The 25504-nt window shown below is 42.8% G+C and overlaps 1 protein-coding gene across 1 annotated transcript in view; it reads right to left on the bottom strand.

Moving 5' to 3' along the window:
- The window catches only part of ASAH1 (N-acylsphingosine amidohydrolase 1), a 38014-nt gene that overhangs the window by 2659 nt on the left and 9851 nt on the right, over positions 1 to 25504 (bottom strand). The window contains exons 2-13 of the mRNA XM_056114046.1: positions 19370 to 19416; positions 13751 to 13841; positions 12529 to 12615; positions 9964 to 10042; positions 8979 to 9053; positions 7737 to 7782; positions 6511 to 6655; positions 5916 to 5970; positions 5707 to 5788; positions 2036 to 2167; positions 1826 to 1949; positions 758 to 814 (exon numbers count right to left, since the gene is read on the bottom strand). Coding sequence (XP_055970021.1) covers positions 758 to 814; positions 1826 to 1949; positions 2036 to 2167; positions 5707 to 5788; positions 5916 to 5970; positions 6511 to 6655; positions 7737 to 7782; positions 8979 to 9053; positions 9964 to 10042; positions 12529 to 12615; positions 13751 to 13841; positions 19370 to 19416 — 1020 coding nt within the window. The remainder of the gene's footprint in view (positions 1 to 757; positions 815 to 1825; positions 1950 to 2035; positions 2168 to 5706; positions 5789 to 5915; positions 5971 to 6510; positions 6656 to 7736; positions 7783 to 8978; positions 9054 to 9963; positions 10043 to 12528; positions 12616 to 13750; positions 13842 to 19369; positions 19417 to 25504) is intronic.

Raw genomic sequence — 25504 nt, 5'->3', positions numbered from 1 at the left:
TAAACATGACTTGGGATTCTAGTCCTGATTGATCGAAGAAATTGATGAAAACACAAGACCAAAACCTTCCCCTAAAATTAATGGGAAATATATATAAAATAATAAAATCCAGCCCCCGGACGAGACCAGTGCAGTCTCCTGCCCCTGCGCCTGGCTGTTCCTCGCCGGGGTCCCTTGGAGGGGAGCGGGTTGAGCTTTCCTCCCCGCCCTGACCAGGGCTCCGGCAGCCGAAGACCTCCAGGACCAGCCACCACCATGCTGAGACCACTCTCCGCACACATGAAGGTACTGGCAGAGGGACAAAGCCACGCGGGTTCCGGGGCCGAGATCTCCAAGCCTACTCGGATTGGAGTCGAGCATCCTCCACCCAGATCCTCCAAATTCCAGTAGGCGGGGGTCACACCCACCACCTGGCCCCCTGGCGCTGTGTAATCCCATCAGCGGCCAAGACTCAGAGACATCTTATCAGGACATCTTTTTATGACATCTTATCTCATTCCTACTTTGGACAAACTTGCAGGCTCTGTAGCCTGCCCACAGGGCAGAGTCTGGCAAACTCCCCATGGCGTACCAAATATGCCAAATACCAGTAACAATGATGGGTCTCATTCTCCTAAAAGACCCTTGAATATAATCTCAGGGCTAGGATGAAAGAGACGTTACTGGGGCCTGCTCGAGGCAATCGATGAATAACAGGATGATGAATGAATGAATGAATGAATACATTAAAAATATATATATATATATACTTAAATACCTTGTTGAGGACAGGTTTTGTCGACAGGACATCATACAAAGTTGCAAGTGATATATTCTAAAATTAAAAAAAATAGTATTGTTCCATGAATAACGGATGTCAACTGCTTTACTATGAACAGAAATGGATTGTTAGAAACCAAGACATTCTTCAACCAACTTCCCTACAAGTTTACTAAAAATAATTACCTTAGACCTATTATTAGAAGCAGCAGTAAATGCTCTAATGTTCCATTTTCAAGTTCTCTCTCGTCTCCTCTGGAAATTCTTGTCTGTCTGTGATTCCATTTCACAGTGATAGGTGTCCCACAATTAAATAAGAAAGTACATGGGCCAGAGAGAGCTCAATGAGCTGAGTATACGCTCTGCATGCAAGAGCCCCCCCAGGCACTGCATGGTCCCCTGCATTAGCCAGGAGCAAACCCCTTCCCCCACCTGCCCTGTCAAACACACACACACACACACACACACACACACACACACACACACACACACACAGCAGAGTAGCCCAGGAGCCTCCAGCATTGCTGGGTGCCACTCAAATCATCCTTGACCAAAAGGAAGCACAGCAACATTTTTGCTGTTTAACTGTATATCTGGGCCAGAGCCAGCAGTGCTCAGGGGTTACTCAAGTTGCCTAACCCTGGGCCTCTCACTTGCAAGACAATCACTTCAGCCCACTGAGCTTATCTCCAAATTTCGCTCTTCAAAAGCAAAACATAAACGTAGGCAGGACTATTTAATGTTTATATGTAATATGAGCATTAAAAATTCTTTAGAAGTCAAAGAAATACACCGGAATTAAGATATTCTCTAATGCACTTCATTACTTTCTATACAAGACACTCTGAGTGAGTCTACACAAGACACTGTCAGTCTACACACACACTGTAAGTCTATACAGACACTGTGAGTCAATACAAGACACTGAGTCTATGCAGACACTGTGAGTCTATACAGACACCATTTGTCTATACACACATCGTAAGTCTGTACAAGACACTGAGAGTATACACACACTCTGAGTCTATGCACACACTGTGAGTCTGTACAGAAACTGGGAGTGTACCTCTTGGGTTGTTCGGTTTAGACAGTTCTTCGCAGGTGTCCTGCGATCATCAAGGAAGAAGGGATTTTTCCAACGGTCATAATTTGTTTGTACGACATACCACCTACCCAGCTTGGGGTCAAGTCTAGATTCAAAGAGAGAAATTTTATTAGGCTTCATGCCTTCCCCTAGCGCAACTGGCAGTATGTAGCGTCTACTAATTGTACTTACTCATATACATCCAGAGACTGTTTTCTGCCTCGTGTAATCACACATCCTTCCCCAGACTTATTGCCTCCCAGGATAAAGTATGCTGGGGCCAATATTTTGGTTTTGGTCAGTATATTCTTGGCTTCTTCATAACTAGGCAGAGACACGCAAAGGGAAAAAAAAAAGAGTTTTAGTTAATTTGGAGTGGAAAGTTTTAACTGTTTTGAAAACTAAGGGAAAGTTAAGTCCTCAAGGACGAGGGTTTGGGTTTGTTTTGTTCGTTTTGGGGCCATGCTCATTTTGCGGCCACACTTTGTACCCAGGGCTTACCCCTAGCTCTGCTCTCACAATTGGGTGACTGTACATGGTACCTGATTGAACGCAGGAGAGTAGCATGCAAGGCAAGTGACTTACCTACTGTACTATTTGGGAGGGGTCCTTATTTGAGAAATAGTTTAAAAAAACCTTTTCTTCGGGGGACAGACATAAAATGACAGCACTTATTTGCGGAATATAAAATAAGGTAATACAAGAGTGACACCCAAGAACAGTAGATACAAGAACCAGGAATTTTGCTCCATAGTTGAAGGCCTGTCTCATGAGCGGGGGAGAAGGCAGCTGGGATAGAGAAGGGATCACTAAGTCAATGATGGTTGCAGGAATCATTCGGGATGGGAGATGTGTGCTGAAAGTAGATCAAGGACCAAACGTGATAGCGTCTCAGTATCTGTATTGCAAACCATAATGCACAGAGAGAGAGTATGGAGGAAATTGTCTACAATAGAGGCAGAGGGAGGGATGGGAAGGGGTGATACCGGGGCCACTGGTGGTGGAAAATGGGCACTGGTGGAAGGATGGGTGTTCAATCATTGTATGACTGAAACTCAAACATGACAATTTTGTAACTGTATCTCATGGTGATGCAATTAAAAAAAAAACTTTTCTGGGTTTTGTGCCACATTCAGCCGTACTCAGGGGTCACTTTTACCCGATTTCTAGGGGACCGTTTGGTGTAGGGCATCAAACTGCCAAGCTGTCTCTCCAGCCCCAGCGCATAATTCCTCAAAAGGATCATGAGAAACAGCTCAGGGAGGAACCATCGTAGACTCTCTGAGATGGAAACTTGAAATCTGAAATGTCCCTCAAAACTTGAAAATTGGGGATATTAAAAGTTGAAGCAGATTTTCAAATTGACGACTAAATCTCATTTCCTGAAAACTAGCCAGTGGGATGCACATAAACAAAACAAAGAATAAAAATTACTTGATCGAGGTACTCATTATCACTAACCAAGAGAATGGCAAATAAAAATGACAATGAGATATCTTTTTACACATGCTAAATGGCCCTTATAAAAAAAATTCAAAGGGCTGGAGTGATAGCACAGTGGTAGGGCGTTTGCCTTGCGCACGGCCGACCTAGGTTCTAGTCCCAGCATCCCATATGGTCCCCTGAGCACCGCCAGGGGTAATTCCTGAGTGCAGAGCCAGGAGTAACCCCTGTGCATCGCTGGGTGTGACCCCCCCCCAAAAAAATTCAAGAGCAGGCCAAAGACATACTATAGGGTGTAAGATGCTTTGCCCTGGTCAACCCTGGTTTGAATCCCTGGTACCATAAATGATCCTCTGAGGAGCACAAGAGCCTGAGCACAGAGTAGCTCCTGAGAACTTGAAGGTGTGGTCCCACCAAGTCCAAAAATTAATTTTTCAAAGCTTATTAAAAACTTAAAGCAAAAACAAGTGTTGGCAAAAATGCAGAAAAAGGCAAACTCTAGTATATTGCTCATGGAGCTATAAAATGGTGAGAAAATCAATGTAGCAGTGTCTCAAGAAACTAAAAACAGAACAACCATATGAAGCAACAATTATACTTCTTAGACAAATGAAAGCAGGAATAGGAAAAGGTACCTGCACCCCAAAATTTACTTGAGCCTATTTATAACAGCTAACACATGGAAATAATGTGTCTATTAATAGACAAATAGATAAGGAAAGGGTGGCACACAGGAATATTACTCAGCCACAACCAGGAATGAAATCTTGCCATTTGCAACAACATGGACAAACCTTAAGTGCACTGTGCTAAGTGGAATAAGTCAGATAAGGACAAATACTGTAGGGCCTTATTAACAGGTGATATCTAAAAACAAAACCAAACTCTCAGCGCACACACACACACACACACACACACACACACACACACACACACAGGACAAAAGAGGAGGGTTGGATGAGTGACTAAAATACTGAAGGGAGTATAAGGGTTCAAACTGGGTACAAACTTCTTGTCATGGGGACATAACATGCAGCATGACAACACCAGAATAAAACTGTTTATACAGCTGAAAAGTTCCTGAGAGAAAAAAAAGGAAGTTGCTAAGAGAATAAACTTTACAAGTTCTCCTAAGAGAACTGGAGAGACAGTCTGGGGGTTAACTTGCATGCCTTGTTTGCTGCTGGCCCCAGTTTGAAACTTGGCACCACATGGCCACAGAACTCAGGGGTGGCCATGAACACAGGGGTGGGGGGTGGAGGGGGACTGTCCCCTGAACATCATTGTACGACCCAAGCAGCAGTATGTCCTCACGTAGCTGAGAATCATGGAAAGGGACTCCAGGCCTCCTGAGCACTACTTGTCCCGTCACCCCCTAAAAGTTGTCATAAGGAAAAATTTGTCATCTCACTCATCTGTGGTGAAAGGGAAACAAAAGAAGGATATAGACAATATTAAGGAATCACAAACTCTGGGAACTCAAGGATAGAACTGGCAGCACCAGGTTAGGATGAGAGTGGGCTGGTTTAAGGAGACAAAGGGGCATGGGCAGGGGGGTCTGGGACACTTTGGTGGTGATAAAGTGGGGCAACTAGACAGTAAATGTCAACACCACTATAAACACATAACCTAAACTATAATATAATTTTTGGGGGCTGGCCACACCTATTGGTGTACAGGGCTTATTCCTGGCTCTGCACTTCACAATCACATCTGGCAGGGCTTGGGGGACCATATTGGGTGTTGGTTATTAAATCCAGGTCATCCATATGCAAGGTAAGCATCCTAACCATACTATCCCTCAGGTCCCAAATTCTGTAAAAATAGTTACACACAGAATGGATATTAAGTATGGCAATGGCAATCATTTTTTTTTCCTTTCTGGATCACACCCAGTGATACTCAGGGGTTACTTCTGGCTCTGTACTCAGGAATTACTCCTGGCGGTGGTTGGGGGACTATACGAGATGCCGTGGATTGAAGCTGGGTTGGCTGCATGCAACGCAAAAGCCCTACCTGCTATACTATTGCTCCAGCCCCGGCAATCATTTTGTAAGTAAGGCCCTCCCGTTGATCGTCGATTTGCTCGAGCGGGCCCAGTAACGTCTCCATTGGAGACTTTGTTGTTACTGTGCTTGGCATATCGAATACATCACGGGGAGCTTGCCAGGCTCTGCCGTGCGGGCGAGACACTCTCGGTAGCTTGCCGGGCTCTCCGAGAGGGGCGGAGGAATCGAACTCGGGTCGGCCATGTTGGCCGCTTGTAAGGCGAACGCCCTACCCGCTGTGCTATCGCTCCAGCCCAATCATTTTGTAATGCATAAAAATATTGAATCATGTTGTCTACCTAAAACTAACATAGTGGAACAGCTTGGCTGAAAAAACATGTTATGTTTGAGAAGAAGGCAACCACAGTTTACCTTGTACTATTTTCCAGAACTGATCTAGTAATAAACCCGATCCACATGGCATCTTTCTTTCCCAGCATCCACTCAAGGATACCTGCAAGAGAGCATACAAAGCATCAAGGCCACGAAAGAGGCTGGACAGCCAAGCTGCATGGGGTGCAGGCCAGCGCTCTTCTTGAAACATTGCTCCAAAACCCGCTCCATGGAAACATTCTACTCACCCATGTAACCGCCACTCGGACTGAAACGTTCATTTAGTGTGAGACTAAACAGTCCCTGTAGGGGGGGAAACACGATGTTAGAAACGTCAAGCTCCTGCTCGAGGTCCTCCTGGCGGTTTGAGGGGTAGGTACATCAAGGCCTTGAATTGAGCAATACAAACTGAGTGAAGATAAGCCCAAACTAGCACAATATCACTTCTATTAACAGTTTTTTTTTTTTCTGAAGTTCAAAGCATTTTTACACTGAGTGTATGAGATAAGTCGATGAGATATCAGCCGCCCTCTTCTGACAGGGAAACTCAAATGCAGACAATTAATGCCTAACTTGCCCGAGTGGCAGATGGGGGTCAGATTCCAGATTCAGACTCTCAGTCCCTGACACCTATACATATGCTTTTTCCTCTCAAAGACTCCATTTCCCCTCTACTGTCCTCATGCAAACTCATACCGAGGAAGGTAACAGGAAGTGCAAAGGGATGAACTGAACTGGGGCTTCAGGTTCCTTTCAGGTGCCCATGCCTGTAAGTTCTACCCTTCTCAGAGTAAAAGGAGGTACAGAGCTACTTGTAAAATGATACAACAGTAGATTTCTTACTGGTTTGATTCCTGTTAACATGCCCACGTAGCCAGCAAAGCTTGACGCCTTGAAGACAGTTTTATTGTTTCTTCGGAAGTCCAAATTCACTGTTAAAGGTTTTAGTTCCTCAGTTACAACCCAGGAATTATTGTTTGTATTCCACCTACAAAAAGTAAATTTCGTTTACATACAAGTGGTACTACATGGAAAGTATCATGTTAAGCGAAATGACTCAGAAAGAAAGGGATAGACATAGAAAGATTGCATTCATCTGGGGAACAGAAAGTAACAAAATAGGAGACTAACAGCCAAGAATGGCCAAGATTAGTACCAGGAATTTTACTCAACGACCTGGAGGCCAACCACACATACTAGGGGAAAAGGGAGCTCGGATAAAGAGGGGAACACCAAATAAAGGTGTTGGGAGGATCCTCCCAGGATGGGAGAAGCATGCTGAAAGTAGACTATCGACCAAACATGATTGCCACTCAATGCCTCTTTTGCAAACTACAGCACTCAAAAGGAGAGAGAGGGAAATGCCCCGCCACAGAGGCAGGGTGGGATGGGGGCTGGGGGGTGGGAGGGATACTGGGATCCGTGGTGGTGGGAGATGCGCACTGGTGGAGGGATGGGTGTCTGATCATTGTATAATTGAAACCCAAGCACAAAAATGTGTAAGTCTGCAACTGTACCTCATGATGTCTCACTATTAAAAAAAAAATAAATTAATTAAAAAAATAAATTTCAATGACAGTTAAGAGCAATAAAGGTGGCGAGTATGATGATAATGGCCAGGCATTTATATTAAGTACTGTATCCCCTATCCTTAATAATTCAATAAGAACTCTGCGATGTGAATGCTTTTTCCACTTCCCACATGGGAAACTGAGGCTCAGAGCAGTTAACTGAACTCTTCCAATGCAATACAGCCTATAACAAACCCCAGATGCTAATTTAATTCTCTAATTACAGAGCCCTATTTATTATAATATATACTTCCCAGGAAGATCAAGAAGACATAAAATAAAAAGCTATTTTGTCTCCTAAGTCTCCTAAACGAGATGTGTATACAGAGGCCTGCTAGCATACTTCAAAGTTCAAATCACAACATGCAACTTATTTGACAAACGCTCAAGCTGTCTCAAAATTAGGAATTTTCATTTCTGGTCAAATTCTGGGCCTGATTTGAGGCTTCTTTCTCATTAAGGTAACACCATCTACTCTTCTTGGGAAGTGACACTCACCCAAGAAATACTCCAAAATCCATGTTTCGTGCATGAAGTAGGTGACCTAATTGAAAGTAAGAAGAGACAGGTGGCAGCATTTATGACAGTGTCATGAATCAAAATCGCAGCTGCACGCGTCACGAATCACGACCATCCTGTTATTCGTCGATTGCCTCGAGCAGGCCCCAGTAACGTCTCCTTCATCCCAGCCCTGAGATTTTTAAGAAAGTGCTATATTCAAGGCTCTTTCTGAGTTAGGAGAATGAGACCCATCATTGTTACTGGTATTTGGCATATTGGGTAGGCCACGGGGAGTTTGCCTGACTCTGCCGTGAGGGCAGGCTACATTCGGTAGCCTGCCAGTTTGTCCAAAACTGCACGCGTCAAGTCACCGATAAACAGGACTCTTCAGTCCAAGAGCAAGAAGCAAACAGCCTTCGCAACTCTGATTCAAGAACTAAGGCGCCCCGATTCTAAAATCCTGAGCCTTAATGCAGTCCTGTGATGTTAATCGGATGCCTCCGTGTCTGAGCTGATGGATGAGATTTTATTTGGTAGGAGAATCAGTGATGGTTCCACTATGACATGGCGCTACCTGGACACGGCTTTCTTAGGCTGTCCTCGGTGACTTTCTAGCATGCTTCTCTTCAGAGACTGTCCATCTACCACTGGGCCTCTCAAGTCAGGTGCTGCAGACTTTCTAGCCAGAGTGAATCAGGGTGGGGCTGGAACAATAGCACAGCGGGTAGGGCATTTGCCTTACGTGCGATCAACCTGGGTTCGATCCCGGGCATCCCATATGGTCCCCCAAGCACCTCCAGGAGTAATTCCTGAGTGCAGAGCCAGGAGTAACACCTGAGCATCGCTGGGTGTGACCCAAAAGCAAAAACAAAAAACAAAACAAAACAAAACAAAACAAAGTGAATCAGAGCAAACCAGCCTGCACCTTGGCCTGGGGACAGCCAAGGAGGTTACTCCTGGCTCTGCACCTAGGAATCACCCCTTGTGGTGCTCACAGGACCATATGGGATGCTGGGAATCAAACCCGGGTTGGCCGCATGCAAGGCAAATGCCCTACCTGCTGTGCTATTGCTCCAGACCCTAAATTTACTTTTAACAACTTGCCAAGATCTAGAAATCTCTATCAACCTACATGGAAATTGCATAAAAGCTTCGGTTTTACTACTTCTAGTCCCGTTCATTTAGATTTCCCCCTGATTTTGTACTTTGTACACCCCATCTTGCTTGGCATACATTTACCTTTTTTGTCTTCTGTTATTATTGAAGTACAAATGGTAAAAAGTTCATAGAAAATGTTGAATGAAATAATCTCTCCTGTAAGAAAACACATATAAATTTTGATCATTAGACAGGAACTCTGACAATGGTAAAAAGTTCACAGAAAATGTTGAATGAAATAATCTCTCCTGTAAGAAAATACATTTAAATTTTGGTCATTAGACAGGAGCTCTGACAATATTGAGAAAAAAATGTTAAAAGCAAGGTTTTATTGGGGCTGGAGAGACAGTACACTGATTAAGGTGACTGCCTTGCATGTAGCCAACCCCAGATCAACCCCTGGCGCCACATATGGTTCTCCCACCAACTGCCAGGAGTGATGCCAAAACTCCACCATATATATATATATATATATATATATATATATATATATATATACAAAAGAATCTCAAGAAGTGATGAAACTAATCTATGGTGAAAGAAGAAAAAGGGAACATGATAATGCCTGTGAGGGGGATGACAAAGCATGCGGAGTTGCTTAAGTTTGCTGTAACTTGACTGGAGTTGTAACTGCATGCTTATTATATACCTACTTATCTAAGTACACCCAGCAGTGCTTGGGAGCGACGCCAAGATTAGTCCTTGAGGGACTAATTCTGGACCTCCTGCATGCAAAGGATGCGCTTTGGCCTGTGAGCTATCTCCCCAACAAAAACAAAACAAAACGAAACTGATAGCTCAATGGGTTCAGCATATTCTTTCTGTGACAAGAAGTTGAGATCTGATCCCAAGCATTGCAGGATCCCTTGAACACTGCCTGGAGTAACCCCTGAGCAGAGTAGGGAGCAGCTCCTGAGTACCGTGGGGTGTGCCCTGAAAACAAAAACAAGCTATATTGAGCTAAACCTGGAAGGTGAGTGCATCTTACTCTATGTATATCATCTCACAACAGACTAGGTTTAAAGTGCCTTATTAAATTGTTGAACAGTTGCGAAATAAACTTTACCTAAAGGGACACCAGTAACAGCCGCGATCCCCCTCATTTCTTCCTCATAAGGACCAGGAAAGTTGCCGAGTAGACCAGGCTAAAAAACAAATTAGCAATCATTCAACCTTAGGGGTGACTGTTCTTTTACAGAGAATTTTTAGATACTATACTATATATGATACTATACTATATTCTATACTAGATTCAATTTATACTTAGAAGGCCAGGTACAGAGGGTAAGGTGCTTCCCTTGCATGTGGCCCACATGGGTTTGATCCCTGGCACCCCATATAGTACTCCAAGCACCTCCAAAATTGATTTTTGAGCCCCACTGGGTATGCAATCAAAAAAAATATATATATATATACACTAAGTGCAACTGTATTCTTCGCCATATAATTGACCACCTTTTCCTGATCTACCCATGCTTCTTACCCCTTTTATGTTCAGTCTTACAGGCTAACGCTATTACAGTCTAATTCTTTTACTATTTAGACTAGACTATTCATTTGTTAAGTTTCTTTAAATACCACATGAGTGAATGCTATGTAAACAAATCGTACGCTGTCTGTCTTTCCCCATTCAACTTGATTCATAAAGCATCATATTCTTTAGGGCCACCTGTATTGTTCACATGATAGTTTATCTTTCTGTCATTGATGTTTCCGTGACTTTTGGGCCATACTCAGCAGGGCTCAGGGACAACCCCCAGGGTGGTTCTTGGGGACTGCTACCACTGGGCACTGCTTGAGGGGAACTTGCGGTGCAGTGCTGGGACGAAACCTGGTGCTCCTGAAGCAAATGCTAAGTCCTTTCCCTGGATCCTAGGACTGCAACTCTGGAAAAAGTGACACATACATAAACTTATAGGGGTGAAGTGGGGGCCATACTGGAGGTACATGGCCTGGCAGTGTGCTCTGGTGATTTAAAGCTCTGACCTGGCAATACAGTGCTGCTCAGGTTGGTGCTGCCGGGAGCGACCAGGGCTATACCCTGCACTGCTCGGGGACCATTAGGAGTCGGGGATTGAACTGTGAGCTATGTCCTTGGTCCAAAAGTTATGCCATTATTATCCAGTGCTGGTTTCTTCTGTGGTTTTGTTTCTTGTACTTTTTTTCTCTTTTGTCTATACCACGCTCTGCTCAGAGATCACTCCTGTCCTCTATCTCTGGTTCCAAATGTTGTAATTCTTTTTCAGAAAGACTTTATTAAGGGAAAGGGAAAGAAAGGTCGGGTAGCACCCAGATTATGAGAGGGGTCTCCCTAAGAAGGATTCTCCCCTCCTAGCCCACTCCACCCGCCCCACCCCCCAACACACACACACACACACACACACACACACACACACACACACACACACACTAATAGATTTAATCAAAGTCTGCGAGGCGTAAATGTTATAATAGGTCTGGAATTGGCAGGTCTGTGTCAGGCATGTAGCCTCCAGGAGAGTTCTGATCATCACAACTGAAGAGGTGCGAGTGGCAACCAGCAGGTAGAAGCTGGGGATGCTACAAATGCTGAACAGCTCACTGCACACAGAACTCAAACACACACAAACCAGCACACTACCCAACCCTGAGTAATCAGCAACGCTGAATTTAAGACTCTGTGAGGGTCTTGGTGGCCTGAGCTTTTGGTCCTTTGTACACCCTGCAGGCTTCTGAGCGTCCTGGGGTAAAGGCTAAAATAGGAGAATGAGGATCTCTAGGGGTTCTAGAAGAGACCAAAAACCTGTACTCTCCAGTAGTTCCACCTCAAGTAAAAGACTAAGAAGTGAAGTTTTCCTGGATGACTAGGAGAAAAATTAGATGGTCTAGTAAATGTATAAAAATAAGAAACAGGCAACCGAAGAGAATTTAGTTAGAACCTCTGGAAAACTCCATAAAACACAGGATAGGCTAAGTACATCTCTGGTTTTAAGTCGAAGTATCTCTGGGTGGAGGCCAGAGCAAGTTCAATTGTTTGACCCCGATTTTATCCCAGACATCACATGGTCTCCCAAACACCACTGGGAGTAGCCCACCATGCTGCCAGATGTGCCCCCCATACCCAAAGTCTCTGGGGATCCTCAGAAACTTAGAAAAAGTGCTCATAAAAATTATTTTTCATAGTGAACTTGCAAAGCTATGTATATAAAAGGGAATTCCATACAACTCCAGATGAAATTTGTGCATTTTCCCAGGGCTGTGTAAAATAGACCACACTTCTAAAAAAAAAACTGCTAAAAACCAGCTAACGTCCCAATTTTGCCATGCTGTTTTGTATATTGTTACTTGAATATTACTAAGTCCCAGATCCTTCTGAAGTTTTGACAGAGGTCTAAAGCAAAAGCAAATTTATCAATGCTCCTCATAAGTTGTTAAATTGTCCTTTTCCGTAAATACCTGAGATTTTTCTGAGGTATGAGCACCCATTTAAAAGTTATTCTGGCTAGAAACTAGGCCTTTGGTGGTGATTCTAACTTAAGATATACAGATACTACAGTATGAATCTTTACACTTAAAGATTGTGCAATGCAACATAAACAAATGTTACCAAAACAAACAACCAAAATGTATGCTGGGAAATCATATCTCTTACCAACTTCTGATCTACAATCTCCATTATTTTCCCACTTGGCACAAATGCATTTACTACATTCTTCAGGGAATTCACTATTATTTTTAGCTGTAAAATAAAGAAATGAAACAGCCATTTTGATAGAAGGAAGTATTACATTTAAGATTAATATTGGTATAATCAAAACATTTTGACTTATTCACATACAGTTAAATCAAATGGTACCATGTGAAAGTAAAAATATAATGTCGGCCAACTTTATCTTTAACATCGTTTTTGTAATTTTTTTAGATAAGGTAGACCATGTTGAGAGAAAAAAAGTAAAGACAAAAACAATAAAAATGAAAAAGAAACTAAAAGGGTGTTTGGAGGATCCTCCCAGGAGGGGAGATGCATGTCGAAAGTAGACTATGGACTGAACATGTTTGCCACTCAATGCCTCTTTTGCAGACCACAACACCCAAAAGGAGAGAGAGAACACAGGGGATTGCCCTGCCACAGAGGCAGGGGGGGATGGGGGGATGGGGGTGGGAGGGATATTATCCATGGTGGTGGAAAATGGGCACTGGTGGAAGGATGGGTATCTGATCATTGTATAATCGAAACCCAAGCACAAAAAATTGTAAATCTACAACTGTACCTCATGGTGTTTCACTAATAAAAAAAAAAATTAAAAAGAATTAAAAAAAAAAAGAAAAAGAAACTAAAGTGGAATGACATAATTTTCTCTAACATCAGTAACTGTAAATAGCAGAATAGGAACCAAAGTGAATTCGTAAAACATTTAGTGCACAGTTTCATTGCACGTTCTCTTTCTCTCTTTTTTAAATTAAAATTATTTTATTGAAACACAGTGATCTACACAGTTACAAAGTTGTTCATGATTGGGTTTCGGTCACATGACGTTCCAACACCTGTCCCTTCACGAGTGCATATTTCCCACTACTAATGTCATCACATGTTCTTTTGAGGTGACAATTACATTCAGTAAAGTCAGAAGTAGAGTGTTTAAGGAAACTACTTACTGGGCTGGAGCGATAGCACAGTGGGTAGGGCATTTGCCTTGCACACGGTTGACCCGAGTTCGATTCCCAGCATCCCAAATGGTCCCCCGAGCACCAGCAGGGGTAATTCCTGAGTTCCAGGAGTAACCCCTGTGCAACACCGAGTGTGAACCCAAAAAGAAAAAAAAACCCACAAAAAAATAACAAAACTAACAAACAAAACAAGAGAAACCACTTACTGATGACGCCTTGTCAGTCAATAATTCATGCCATCTTTTGTAGGGTGGTAAGTCAAGGTTTATGGTGTACCATGGAACTGGACCCCTATAGCTGTAATGAGAGGTGCGTCATCTTGAAATGTGGAAAGCAGCTTTTTGGTGGAGGTAAGAGAGTTATATCTATATGGGTATGTTAGAGACACACTGTTAGTAACAACATAAAAATTGACAGCTATGCCAAGACAGATATACCTCTTCTCTTTCTACCCAGTATTTCTGCCCTATATTGTATATTTAGAAACCCCGAAAGAACAAAACTGGAAAAAGCACTGTTAGAAAATGTCTGCCCATATTTTCCCCTCCTCAAATTCTTTCTTTTTTCATGGTGTTGAGGAGCTGAACGCAGGTCTGCACACACGCAAGGCATGTGCTCTTCTGCTGAACTACATTCTAGCCCTGGATGCTTTTGTAATTGGCTTCCTGAACTCAGAATTCGTGTTAGTCTAACACTACAATCAGACCAATGTCTCTCTGCAGACTTCAATAAAGTTACCTTTTTTATTGCTGTCGACTTTACCTTTTCTTTAAAAAAATTTTTATTAGTGAAACACCATGAGGTACAGTTGTAGACTTACAAATTTTTGTGCTTGGGTTTCAGTTATACAATGGTCCGGTACCATCCCTCCACCAGTGTCCATTCTCCACCACCACTGATCCCAGTATCCCTCCCACCCCCCGTCCCTCCCATCCCACCCTGCCTCTGTGGCAGGGCATTCCCTTTTGTTCTCTCTCGCCTTTTGGGTGCTATGGTTTGCAAAAGAGGCACTGAGTGGCCATCATGTTCGGTCTATAGTCTACTTTCAAAATGCATCTCCCATCCTGGGAGGATCCTCCCAACACCCTTTATTTGGTGTTCCCTTCTCTATCTGAGTTGTCTTTTCCTAGTGTGTGCGACTGGCCTCCAAGCCATGGAATACATCTCCTGGTACTGCTATTCTTGGGTGTTAGTCTCCTATTTTGTTAAATAAAGTCACCTTAAGGCATCCCAAAGTGACACCACTGTGAGCTTTGCATGATGTCGTCAAGAACTTCTCATTCCATGTAACTTTTCATACTATACTCCTTTCTCCTCATTCTTCCATAGAAGTCCAAGCCTAAGCACCGTTCTGTCATACCCATTCTCCAACTTCCCCTTCTTTGATTCAGACAAAGCAATTTCTACTATGAGGATATATATATATAGCTTGTCCATTCTGATGGATGGAGCTGGGTTCTATGTCTGTTGGATGAACTCAATAGGTAATCTCTGTTGCAACAGAAGCATTATCTCTTATCACAAGTTACTAATCTGAAAAAGCTTTAAGGGGTGTGGCATTCTGAGACTTATCAGCTTAAAACTATGCCTAAAAATAGCACCCGCAGCAAGCAGGGTGACTGGATGAAGAAAATATAGACACTGCACAGCCTGAAGTACCTTGAATACTACCCGGCTGTGCAGGAAAGAGAAGGGCTGGGAAGGTGGCTCAGTGGCACAGAATATGCCTTGCAGGTTGAGAATCTAAATTCCCGGCATTACAAAATTACACAAATACATAAGTAAAGGGGCTGGAGCGATAGCACAACGGGTAGGGTGTTTGTATTGCACGCGGCTGACCTAGGTTCGAGTCCTCCGTCCCTCTCAGAGAGCACAGCAAGCTACTGAGATTATCCTGCCCACATGGCAGAGTCCAGCAAGCTCCCCTGGTGAATTTGAGACAATAAGTCTCACAATGGAGAGACCTTACTGGTGCCCGCTCATAGTGCTACAGTGCTACAGAGCTAGTAAGTAAAGATGAAAAGTTTCAATCTGCTACAAAACAGAATTATGTAACACAAAACAAGTCAGAAGGAGAAAGGCAAGTATTGGATAATTTCAGCCATTAGTACAATGTAAAGATACAAAATTGATGAATGGTTAAAACAAAAGAACAAATCAGAGTGCAAAAAGAACTAAGTTTATCTAAGGAGGAGGGTGGGAGAGGAAGAAAGGAATGTGTTTGGGATGGAGGTGGAGAATGAAACTCAACTATGTTTTTGAAAATGATGGGGTTCGGGGTTTCTTTTTGTTTGGGCCACACGGGACTGTGCTCAGGGCTTACTCCTGGCAGGCTCTGGGGACTGTATGTGGTGCCAGGAATGAAACCTGGGTTGGCTGCATATAAGGCATGCACCCTACCTGCTGTACTAGCTCTCCGGCTGCATGACTGAGGTCACTGTGGGGGGTGCCACAATGCTCCAGGCTCTTAAGGAAATTATGCAGAACTGTCTATCGCAGTAGTTAGTTCCTAAATGCTAAGGATTGGGTCATATTTATACTTCTACCACCATGATTATATATTTGATTTTCTAAGTACTGATACAGAACAAAGAACCTGTGTGTGTGTGTGTGTGTGTGTGTGTATTTTTATGAAACTATTAAGTAACTAGCAGTCACTTGTGACTCAGAAAAAGGAGCATATTCAATTTTGGAAGCATAGTTAAATAAAAATCATGAAGTCTTGTTTTTCCTCAAAGTATTTTCAAACTCCCAATTTCTGCAATAGCTGATATCACTATAAAATGCTATGAAATAATTATCACTCCTCCTGTTAATCAGGGGATAGTAAATTGCTTCCCTCTTCACCACCACAAAATTGAATTATTCGAATTTTGGTCTAGAGGTAATAATAAATTAGTAGACCACTGGCATTAATTATGCTGTAGCGCTGTCATAAAATTTGTGTTCTGCCCACGAGTTCCAACCACAGAACTGAACAAAACCTAAACCACGCCCTACATGTGCACTGAACTCCTGATTCTTCCTCTGTGCTGAGCTACAAGTAAGCTCAAGGATGTCAAAGTAGCAATGGAGAGAAAATTCATGACAGTAGAGGCTTATAGTTAAAGGTGGAAGGAGACCCCAGCAAGCTCTCTATAGTAAGTCCCACTAATCATAATTTTTTGAGAAAACTGCTAATATGATCAACAAAATTATTTAACTAAAGCTCAGCCAGGATTACATCTCTTACTTTTCATTATGCATTTTTCTCAAGTATTTCAATATTTAACATGGTCTCAATTTCCTAGAAAAGTGAAAAGTTATGCCTTGTGAAGGCAGGGAGGAGAACATACTATACACACAAAAATACTGAGAAGCATCTGTATTCAACCAATGCAATTACTACTTCACTACAAACAATAAACATCATTAAAATATTTTAAAGGTCTATGTACAATATTAAGCATTGACTGAACCCACCTGGATACACAGGTGGCTTGGAAACTAGTCCAAGCAAGACAAACACATGAACATAACTATGGGAGCAGATGCTGAGCACCAGTGAGCAGGAGAAAAAAAATGCTAATGGGATTCAGATGGATAGAGGGGTGATCTGCAGTCAGCCCCTGATTTCCAGTACTGATACGACTAGTCAGGCTAGAGAAACAGGTGTGTGTTTCCTGTCTGCCAGCTTTCCCTGCATATCTCCAGAATCTATGCCTTTGATTTAAAAGGAAGGCCTTAATGGCATGGGAGGATTTCTTTTTTATCATTGAAAGGTATATAAATACTATATTTGTCTTACAGATCTTATGATCTATTCACAGTTGAGAGAGGACAAGGATCAGAGTGGATTTTTATACAGGAAATAAATGGGAGCAAGAATTCCTACAAATCCAGCAGAAGTACAGGGAAAATACAGAATGTATAAGAAAGCTGTATGCATATCTATATATGTATAAATATACATATGAAGGCATGTATGGTGATCAAGCCATAAACACATATAAAGTGCACACAAGCAGGGCAGACAAAAAGGCCCTCAGCGTGGAAGGCCTCATCAAACGGTCAATGAAGTAGGCAGGGAGAAGAGTCCAGTGGGCACAGAAAACCAACATGCTGCCAGTAGAGTGGAACAGAAGTCCCCGAATGTGCACAACATTACAAGGGCACTAGAGGAACATGAAAACACGGTATATCTAAACGATTCCTGCAACTATTTGTCTCATTCTACAGAAATATGAGTAAATTAAAAATATTTCATTTATTACATATTCACAGAGTCCATTTGGAACATATACAAGTACAGTATTTTGACAAGTGTACAAATTTTACATAACTGGAGTACTATGAAACCCCCCAAAGGTCATCTTAAGTGGCATCAATTGGCCAAAGCTGTACCTCTCCTTCCCCTGGTTCTCACCAGGTTCCTTTCAATAAGAGGGAAGAACAGGAATAAAAAGAATTTCCAGGGCCGAAGTGATAGTACAGTGGGTAGGGCATTTGCCTTACAGGTGGTCACCCTGGGTTTAATCCCCGGCATCCCATATGGTCCCCCAAGCACTTCCAGGAGTAATTCCTGAGTGCAGAGCCAGGAGTAACCCCTGAGCACTGCTGGGTGTGACCCAAAAAGAAAAAAAAAAGAAGAATTTCCTTACCAATATCTCTTCCTTCTTACCCTCATTCGACACCTCTGGACTAGTATACAACTCTTTCTCACAGGCCTCACTCATCCGAGCACAAATGATTTGAAAAGGCTGAAACCTCTATATTAATGATTAATACACTAAAATATGATATTGGCTCTACTCTCATAGTTTCAATTCCATTTACCCCTAAAATATTTCATTATCATGCAAAAGAGATTTCCTGAGTGATTAACAGATGAAATCCTAGACTTTCAAACTGTGACATATTCAGGGCTGGAGCAATAGCACTGCGGGTAGAGCATTTGCCTGGCAAGCGGCCAACATGGTAGACCCGAGTTCTATTCCTCCACCCTCTTGGAGAGCCCGGCAAGCTACCGAGAGTATCTCGCCTACACGGCAAAGTATGGCAAGCCACCCGTGATGTATTCAATACGCCAAACACAGTAACAATTGTCACAATGGAGACGTCACTGGGCCCACTCGAGTAAATCGATGAACAATGGGAGGACAGTGACAGTGACAGTGATTCAGGTAGTTAATACTCAGGTACCACAGATAATCACAAGCCAGCCCTGAATTGGTCAGGAAGAGAAAAATCATAATAGGTAGAATATTTAGTAAAGAACGAAAAAAAATTTTTTTTTAAATTTTTTGTTTGGGGCCACACCCAGCGGTGCTCAGGAATTAGTACTGGCTCTGCACTCAGGAATTACTGGTGGTGCTCAGGGGACCATATGGGATGCCAGGGATCAAACCTGGGTCGACTGTACTATCACTCCGGGCCCAAGAACAAAAATTTTCTTTTTTTTCCCCCTATGATTTTATTAAGTTAGAAATGAATCCATTAAATAAATCTATTAATATGATTTTAATAGGTTATAAATTTTCATCATAGCCTCATTATATACGATGTAATTTAAGTTTTATCCACAACTGTTTTCTTTAAGGAGTCACTGCATAGGGAAAAATCACTTCAAGATCAATATGGCATTTTTTTCTTTTGGTTTGGTTTTTAGGTCGTATTTGTCAGTTTTCAGAGCTTACTTCTGGCTCTGCACTCAGGGATCTCTCCTGGAAAGTTTTGGGGAGCCTGGTATACCTGAGATTAAACCTGGGTCAGCCTCGTTTTAGGCAACCATCCTATTTTCACTCCTTGCTCCTCAGTAAGATTTTGATCATTAGATGCTTACTTACGTTGGTCCAGAAGGAGGATAGGTTGACTTTCTGCAGTCTTCTGTCCACTGAAAAAAAAAAAAGAAAATGAAAAGCTGCAGAAAACAATACAGTGAAAATAAAATTTATAAAGAGAAAATAAAGTCTGATTTGTCCTTTGATATAATTTCATTATCTCTTAAACTTCTTTTCTTGCCATGAAAACTTTGAAGATATCAACAAGTACCTTTTCAGTCTCAACTCAATTTTCACTAGGGCCAAGTGCTGAAATGTGGCAGTAGATGACAGACGGCTATAGATGGAAAATGGGTTAGTTTGGGTTAGAAAATAGGTTGTTAAACAGGTTAGTCTGTCTTTTAAAGTAAATGATTTGATAAGATGTTCTATAACTTGATTCTATGAGCCAATGTTACTGCAGTGAAATTTGTATCCCAAACCAGATTTTCTGGGCTATGGAGGCCCCTTCAAAATGTATCCTAGCATTCTCTTCTGCCACTCCTCCTCCACATCTTCCCTCTGTTCAAATGTCCTATTCCACTAGAATGCCCTCTCTCTATTTGGGAAACTATTAGTTACAAGATCCAGGTCAAATGCTATCTTTTTTGTAAACTTCACCTACCTCCCATATGAAAACAAGACAGCCACTCTTGTTATTCCCAGAGAATCTGAACACAACTCCATTACCACTAACCGTATTTATGATGTTGCATTTCATTAGTTTTTGTGTTTCTTTTCCTACTGGATCTGTGTTCCTTGAAGTCAGGATGACCCACCCCACTATACCTGCACTGAGATCATTGTGGAGGCAATGAATGAATGAGACTGTTTCAGGGAGCGTTGTTCGAATTTGGTAGCAAAATATGATTACCAGAAAATGATCAAAGATGTACATGTAGATTTTGTAATTCTTTTATTACTTGTTGAACATGGAAAAACACGCTTATCTCTTCTCTTCTGGAGACCCAATATTGTGAAAGAAATAATCTCTTTTTTGGCTACCTTCCAGCTCTCCCTTCCTTCCTCCCTCTAAAGGAAAATAATATTTATAAAAGAAACATAAATCTACAATAAGAAGATGTAAGAAGAAAGGAAATTACTAGGATCGTAGGTTAAGTTCACGATACATTAACTATACTAAGTTTGTGTGGTAATAGATCTACGTCTTACTTTAACTTTTGAGAATATTAAAAAAAACATATAAAGTAACTTACTTATGACTCAAACATTGTCAGAACAGTTTTACTGGGACCAAAGTGACAGTCCTGTGGGACTCGCACGTGGCTGGACCCGGGTTAGATTCCCTGCATCCCATATGGTCCCCTGAGCACCACCTGGAGTAATTCCTGAGTGTAAAGCCAGGAGTAACCCTTAAGCATCGCCAGGTGTTACCCAAAAAGCAACAATCCCCAAAAAGCAATCCCCTGCCACCAACAACAAAAAAGACCCAAAATACCAGTTTTACTAAGTATGCTTTTCATGTAAGTGCTGTTTTACTTTTAGGCAAAATTTATTAAGAAGTAACATTTAGCAAAAATTGATCAAATTAAATTATCAAAAGTTAATCCAATATGTTAGGATTTAAATTCTATTTTAAAACTGCCATAATTTGATATTTAAAGAATCCTTTTGATAATTCAGCACTAAATAAAAAAGGTGAATTTCCAAAGACAAGAAATTACTCTTGATGGAAGGTGGTTCTTTTTTAAAGAAAAAAAAATCTCAGCCTCTGAATACAACCAAAGATTGAAGTTAAAAACTTGCTACTACTCATATTCACAACTGACAAAATCTGAAATGACCTGAGTGCCCCAGTACAGATGACAAGGTTAAGAAACTGTGGCATAATACACAATGGAATACTACGAGGCTGTAAGAAAATACGGTACAGTAGGTAAGGCACTTGCCTGGCCAGAGCTGACCGAGTTAGACTCCAAGCACGAAAGACAGTTCCTGGAGCTGAGCAGGAGAGAGCCCTGAGTGCAGAGCCAGGAGGAATCCTTGAGCAAAGTAAGTTGTGATCAAAGATCATGCAATCTGCTGCAACCTGGATGGATTTTTTTTTTTTTTTTTTTTTGCTTTTTGGGTCACACCCAGCGATACACAGGAGTTACTCCTGGTTGATGCACTCAGGAATTACTCCTGGCGGTGCTCAGAGGACCACACGGGATGCTGGGAATCGAACCTAGGTCGGCTGCGTGCAAGGCAAACGCCCTACCCACTGTGCTATTGCTCCAGCCCCCTGGATGGAATTTAAGGATACGCTAAGCAACACTAGTCAAAAGGAGAGAGGGATACATAATGATCTCTCTCATTTGTGGGATACAGAAAAACCCTGTAGGGGAACAAAAAAAATGGTCAAAGGCAACAGAACCTGAGAACCATCGATAGAACTGAACTTCGCGAGGATGGAGGGAGAAGGCTAGGTGAGAGGGGACCCTAAGAAATAGCCGAGGGAAGCAGACATTGGCGGAAGGACCAATGTTGAGACATTATACACATAAAATCCTATCATTAACAGTATTAGAAATTATGGTGCTTCAAGTAATATTTTTTTAAAGGCTACTGCTGCTGTGGCTGAGTGATAGTACAGCAGAGAGGGTGTCTGCCTTCCATGCAGTTGACCTGGGTTTGATCCCCAGTATCCCATATGGTCCCCTGAGCCCTGCCAGGAGTGATTCCTGACTGCAGAATCAGGAGTAACCCCTGAGCATTGCTGGGTGCATACTCCCCCAAATAAAGTTCACTGCTGCTACGAGTGAACAGACATTACGGCATCCGTATACAATGGGATACTATCTGTCACTATCACTGTCCTCCCTTTATTCATCGGTTTGCTCGAGCGGGCCCGGTAACGTCTTCATCGTGAGACTTGTTGTTACTGTGTTTGGCATATCGAATACGTCACGGGGAGCTTGCAAGGCTCTGCCGTGCGGGCGAGATCCTCTCGGTAGCTTGCCGGGCTCTCCGAGAGGGGCCGAGGAATCGAACTCGGGTCGGCCATGTTGGCTGCATGCAAGGCAAACGCCCTACCGCTGTGCTATGGCTCCAGCTCGGGATACTATCTAACTATAAGAAATGAGGAACTAGGCATAGGAGAGATGGTACAGGGATTAAGGCACTTGCCTTGCACAGTTCAATCTCAGGCACTACATACGGTGTCCTGAGCACTCCATGGAGAGATAACTGAGCACATAGCCAACAGGAAGTCAAAGAAAGTAGAGGAAGGAAAGAAAGGAGAGAGGGAAGGAAGGGAAGGGAAGGGAAGGGAAGGGAAGGGAAGGGAAGGGAAGGGAAGGGAAGGGAAGGGAAGGGAAGGGAAGGGAAGGGAAGGGAAGGGGGATGAGAAGGAGAGGGAGGAAGGGGGAGAAAGAGAGAGATAAGCGAAAGAAAAAGAAATCTTGCCTTTTGCTACAATACGAATGAAATTAGAAGAGGTCATGTTAAGTGGGGTTGGAGCACAAGCAGGTAGGGTATTTGCATTGCACGAGACCAATCCAGGTTTGATTCCTCTGTCCCTCTCGGAGAGCCTGGCAAGCTATCGAGAGTATCCCGGCCGCATGGCAGATACAATAAGCTCCCCGTGGCGTATTCAATATGCCAAACACAGTAACAAGTCTCACAATGGAGACGTTACTGGTGCCCGTTTGAGCAAAATCGATGAACAACGGGAGGACAGTGGACAGTGCTTCATGTTAAGTGAAGTAAGTCAAAGGGAGGACAAAGCCAGATGATCTCTACTCTGTTGTGTATACAGAAACAAAGCAAGGGAACACAGAGCATCCAATGCCAACAAACCTTGGACATTTACTAAGAACTCCAGGACTCCAGTGATGGGTTATCTGAACTAGCACGGGTTAGGGAAGGATGTAGCACTGCACTGTCTTCCCGTTGTTCATCGATCTGCTGAGCGGACACCAGTAACATCTCACAACAAATTGTGAGACTTGTTGTTACTGTGTTTGGCACATCGAATACGTCACGGGTAGCTTGCCAGGGCTCTCCGAGAAGGCTGGAGGAATCGAACTCGGGTCGGCCATGTTGGCTGCGTGCAGGGCAAACGCCTTACCCACTGTGCTATCGCTCCAGCCCAGGGAAGGATGAGGCCATCTAAAGTGACATAAGTGGTGAGGGTCTGTGGCACTTCAGTGGTAATAACAGCAGCCTACCATAAACATTAACATTATTTAAACCATGCTACCTCAAATACAATTAGGAAAAAGTTTCCTGCTGTGGGCTAGAGAGAGCTCAAAGGGCTGGAGTATATGTGGGAGTCCAGGTTTGATCCCCAGCACCACATGGTTTCCAGAACTACTGGATGAGCACTTCACAGAGAATATGAATGAGCACTTCACCAAGACTATCTCTTTTTAAAATTTTTTATTTTACTGAATCACCATGAGATATAGTTATAAGCTTTCATGTTTGAGTTACAATCACACAACGGTCAAACACTCATCCCTCCGCCAGTACACATTCCCGACCACCAATATCCCAGTGTACCCTCCCTTTCCCACCCTCCCACTGCCTCCATGGCAGACAATATTCCCCAATTCTCTCTTTACTTTTGGGCATTGTGGTTTGCAATACAGATACATAGAGGTTATCATGTTTGGTCCTTTATCTACTTTCAGCACACAACTCCCATCCCGACCAATTTCTCCAACCATCATTTTCTTAGTGATCCCTTCGCTATTCCAGCTGCCTTCTCCACCCCCCCACCCCACCCCCACCCCAGCTCACGAGGCAGGCTTCCAACTATGGTGCAATCTTCCTGGCCCTGTATCTACTGTCCTTTGGTGTCAGTCTCATGTTGTTATTTTTGACTCCACAAATGAGTGCAGTCCTTCTGTATCTGTCCCTCTTTCTGACTCATTTCACTTAGCATGATACTCTCCACGTCTATCCACTTATAAGCAAATTTCATGATTTCATCTCTCCTAACAGCTGCGTAGTATTCCATTGTGTAGATGTGCCAAAGTTTCTTTAACCAGTCATCTGTTCTAGGGCACTTGGGTTGTTTCCAGATTTTGGCTACTGTGAACAGTGCTGCAATGAACATATAGGTACAGATGTCATTTCTACTGTCTCTTTTTGCACTCTTGGGATATATTTCCAGAAGTGGATTTGCGGGGTCATATGGAAGCTCAATTTCTAGTTTTGAGGGACTGTCCATATTGTTTTCCAGAAAGGCTGGACTAGTTGGCATTCCCACCAATAGTGAAAGAGTATCTGTTTTTCCCCACATCCATGCCAGCACTGGTTGTTTTTGTTTTGAATGTGTGCCGGTCTCTCACAGAGAGTATCTCGAGAGCATCTCCAGGTGTGTCTCCCCACTCCAAAAAGTTAACTGCTGCTGTTCTGTGTGGTTAAAAAAAATTATGATATTCACCATCTATTTCATATAAAAATTCACAGAAATGGTGGCTAAGTCCATGAAGGAAAAAAAAAAAACTCATGCTGGATATTACTGGTTCAGTAACACATGAAAAAGTCAAATATTTCCCACAAAGTTCCTGCCAACTGACAACATGAGAACTCAAAGCTTTAAGTACCTGGAGTTTTCCCAAGTTTTGTATATTTTTTCCAACTAAGCCTTTACTGCTCTACACGTTTTAACTACTGGCATCATGCTGGATTCCTCTCCAAGTCTTAAATTTTCAATTTCACTAAAAAACATTCTTGCTTGCCTGTAATTTTTCCCAAGTAAATTAGCTCCTCAGGCTGGAGTGACAGTGCAGTTGGCAGGGCATTTGCCTTGCACGCGACCAACCCGGGTTCGGTTCCTTTGCCTGAGAGCCCGGCAAGCTACTGAGAGTATCCCGCCCGCACAGCAGAGCCTGGCAAGCTGCCCGCGACGTATTCGATACGCCAAAAACAGTAACAACAAGTCTCACAACTGAGATGTTACTGGTGCCCGCTCGAGCAAATCGATGAACGATGGGAGGACAGTGCTACAGTGCTAAGCTACTTCTGGGAGATTAATCTCTCAGTTTTATACTTGGTAGTGATCCTCAAATATAACTAGCTGACTGGCATTAGTAAGTTCAAGAAAACAACTAGCTCTGGAGAGAAAGTGCAGTGGTTAAGGTACCTGCCTTTTGTGCGCTGGCTCTGGTTCAACCCTGGCACCATAGAGCTCAGCACGGTCCCTGCGCA

This window comes from Sorex fumeus, unplaced genomic scaffold (assembly GCF_029834395.1).
Source record: "Sorex fumeus unplaced genomic scaffold, SorFum_2.1 ptg000024l, whole genome shotgun sequence".
NCBI lineage: Eukaryota > Metazoa > Chordata > Mammalia > Eulipotyphla > Soricidae > Sorex > Sorex fumeus.
This window is presented reverse-complemented; position numbering and strand designations above follow the sequence as displayed.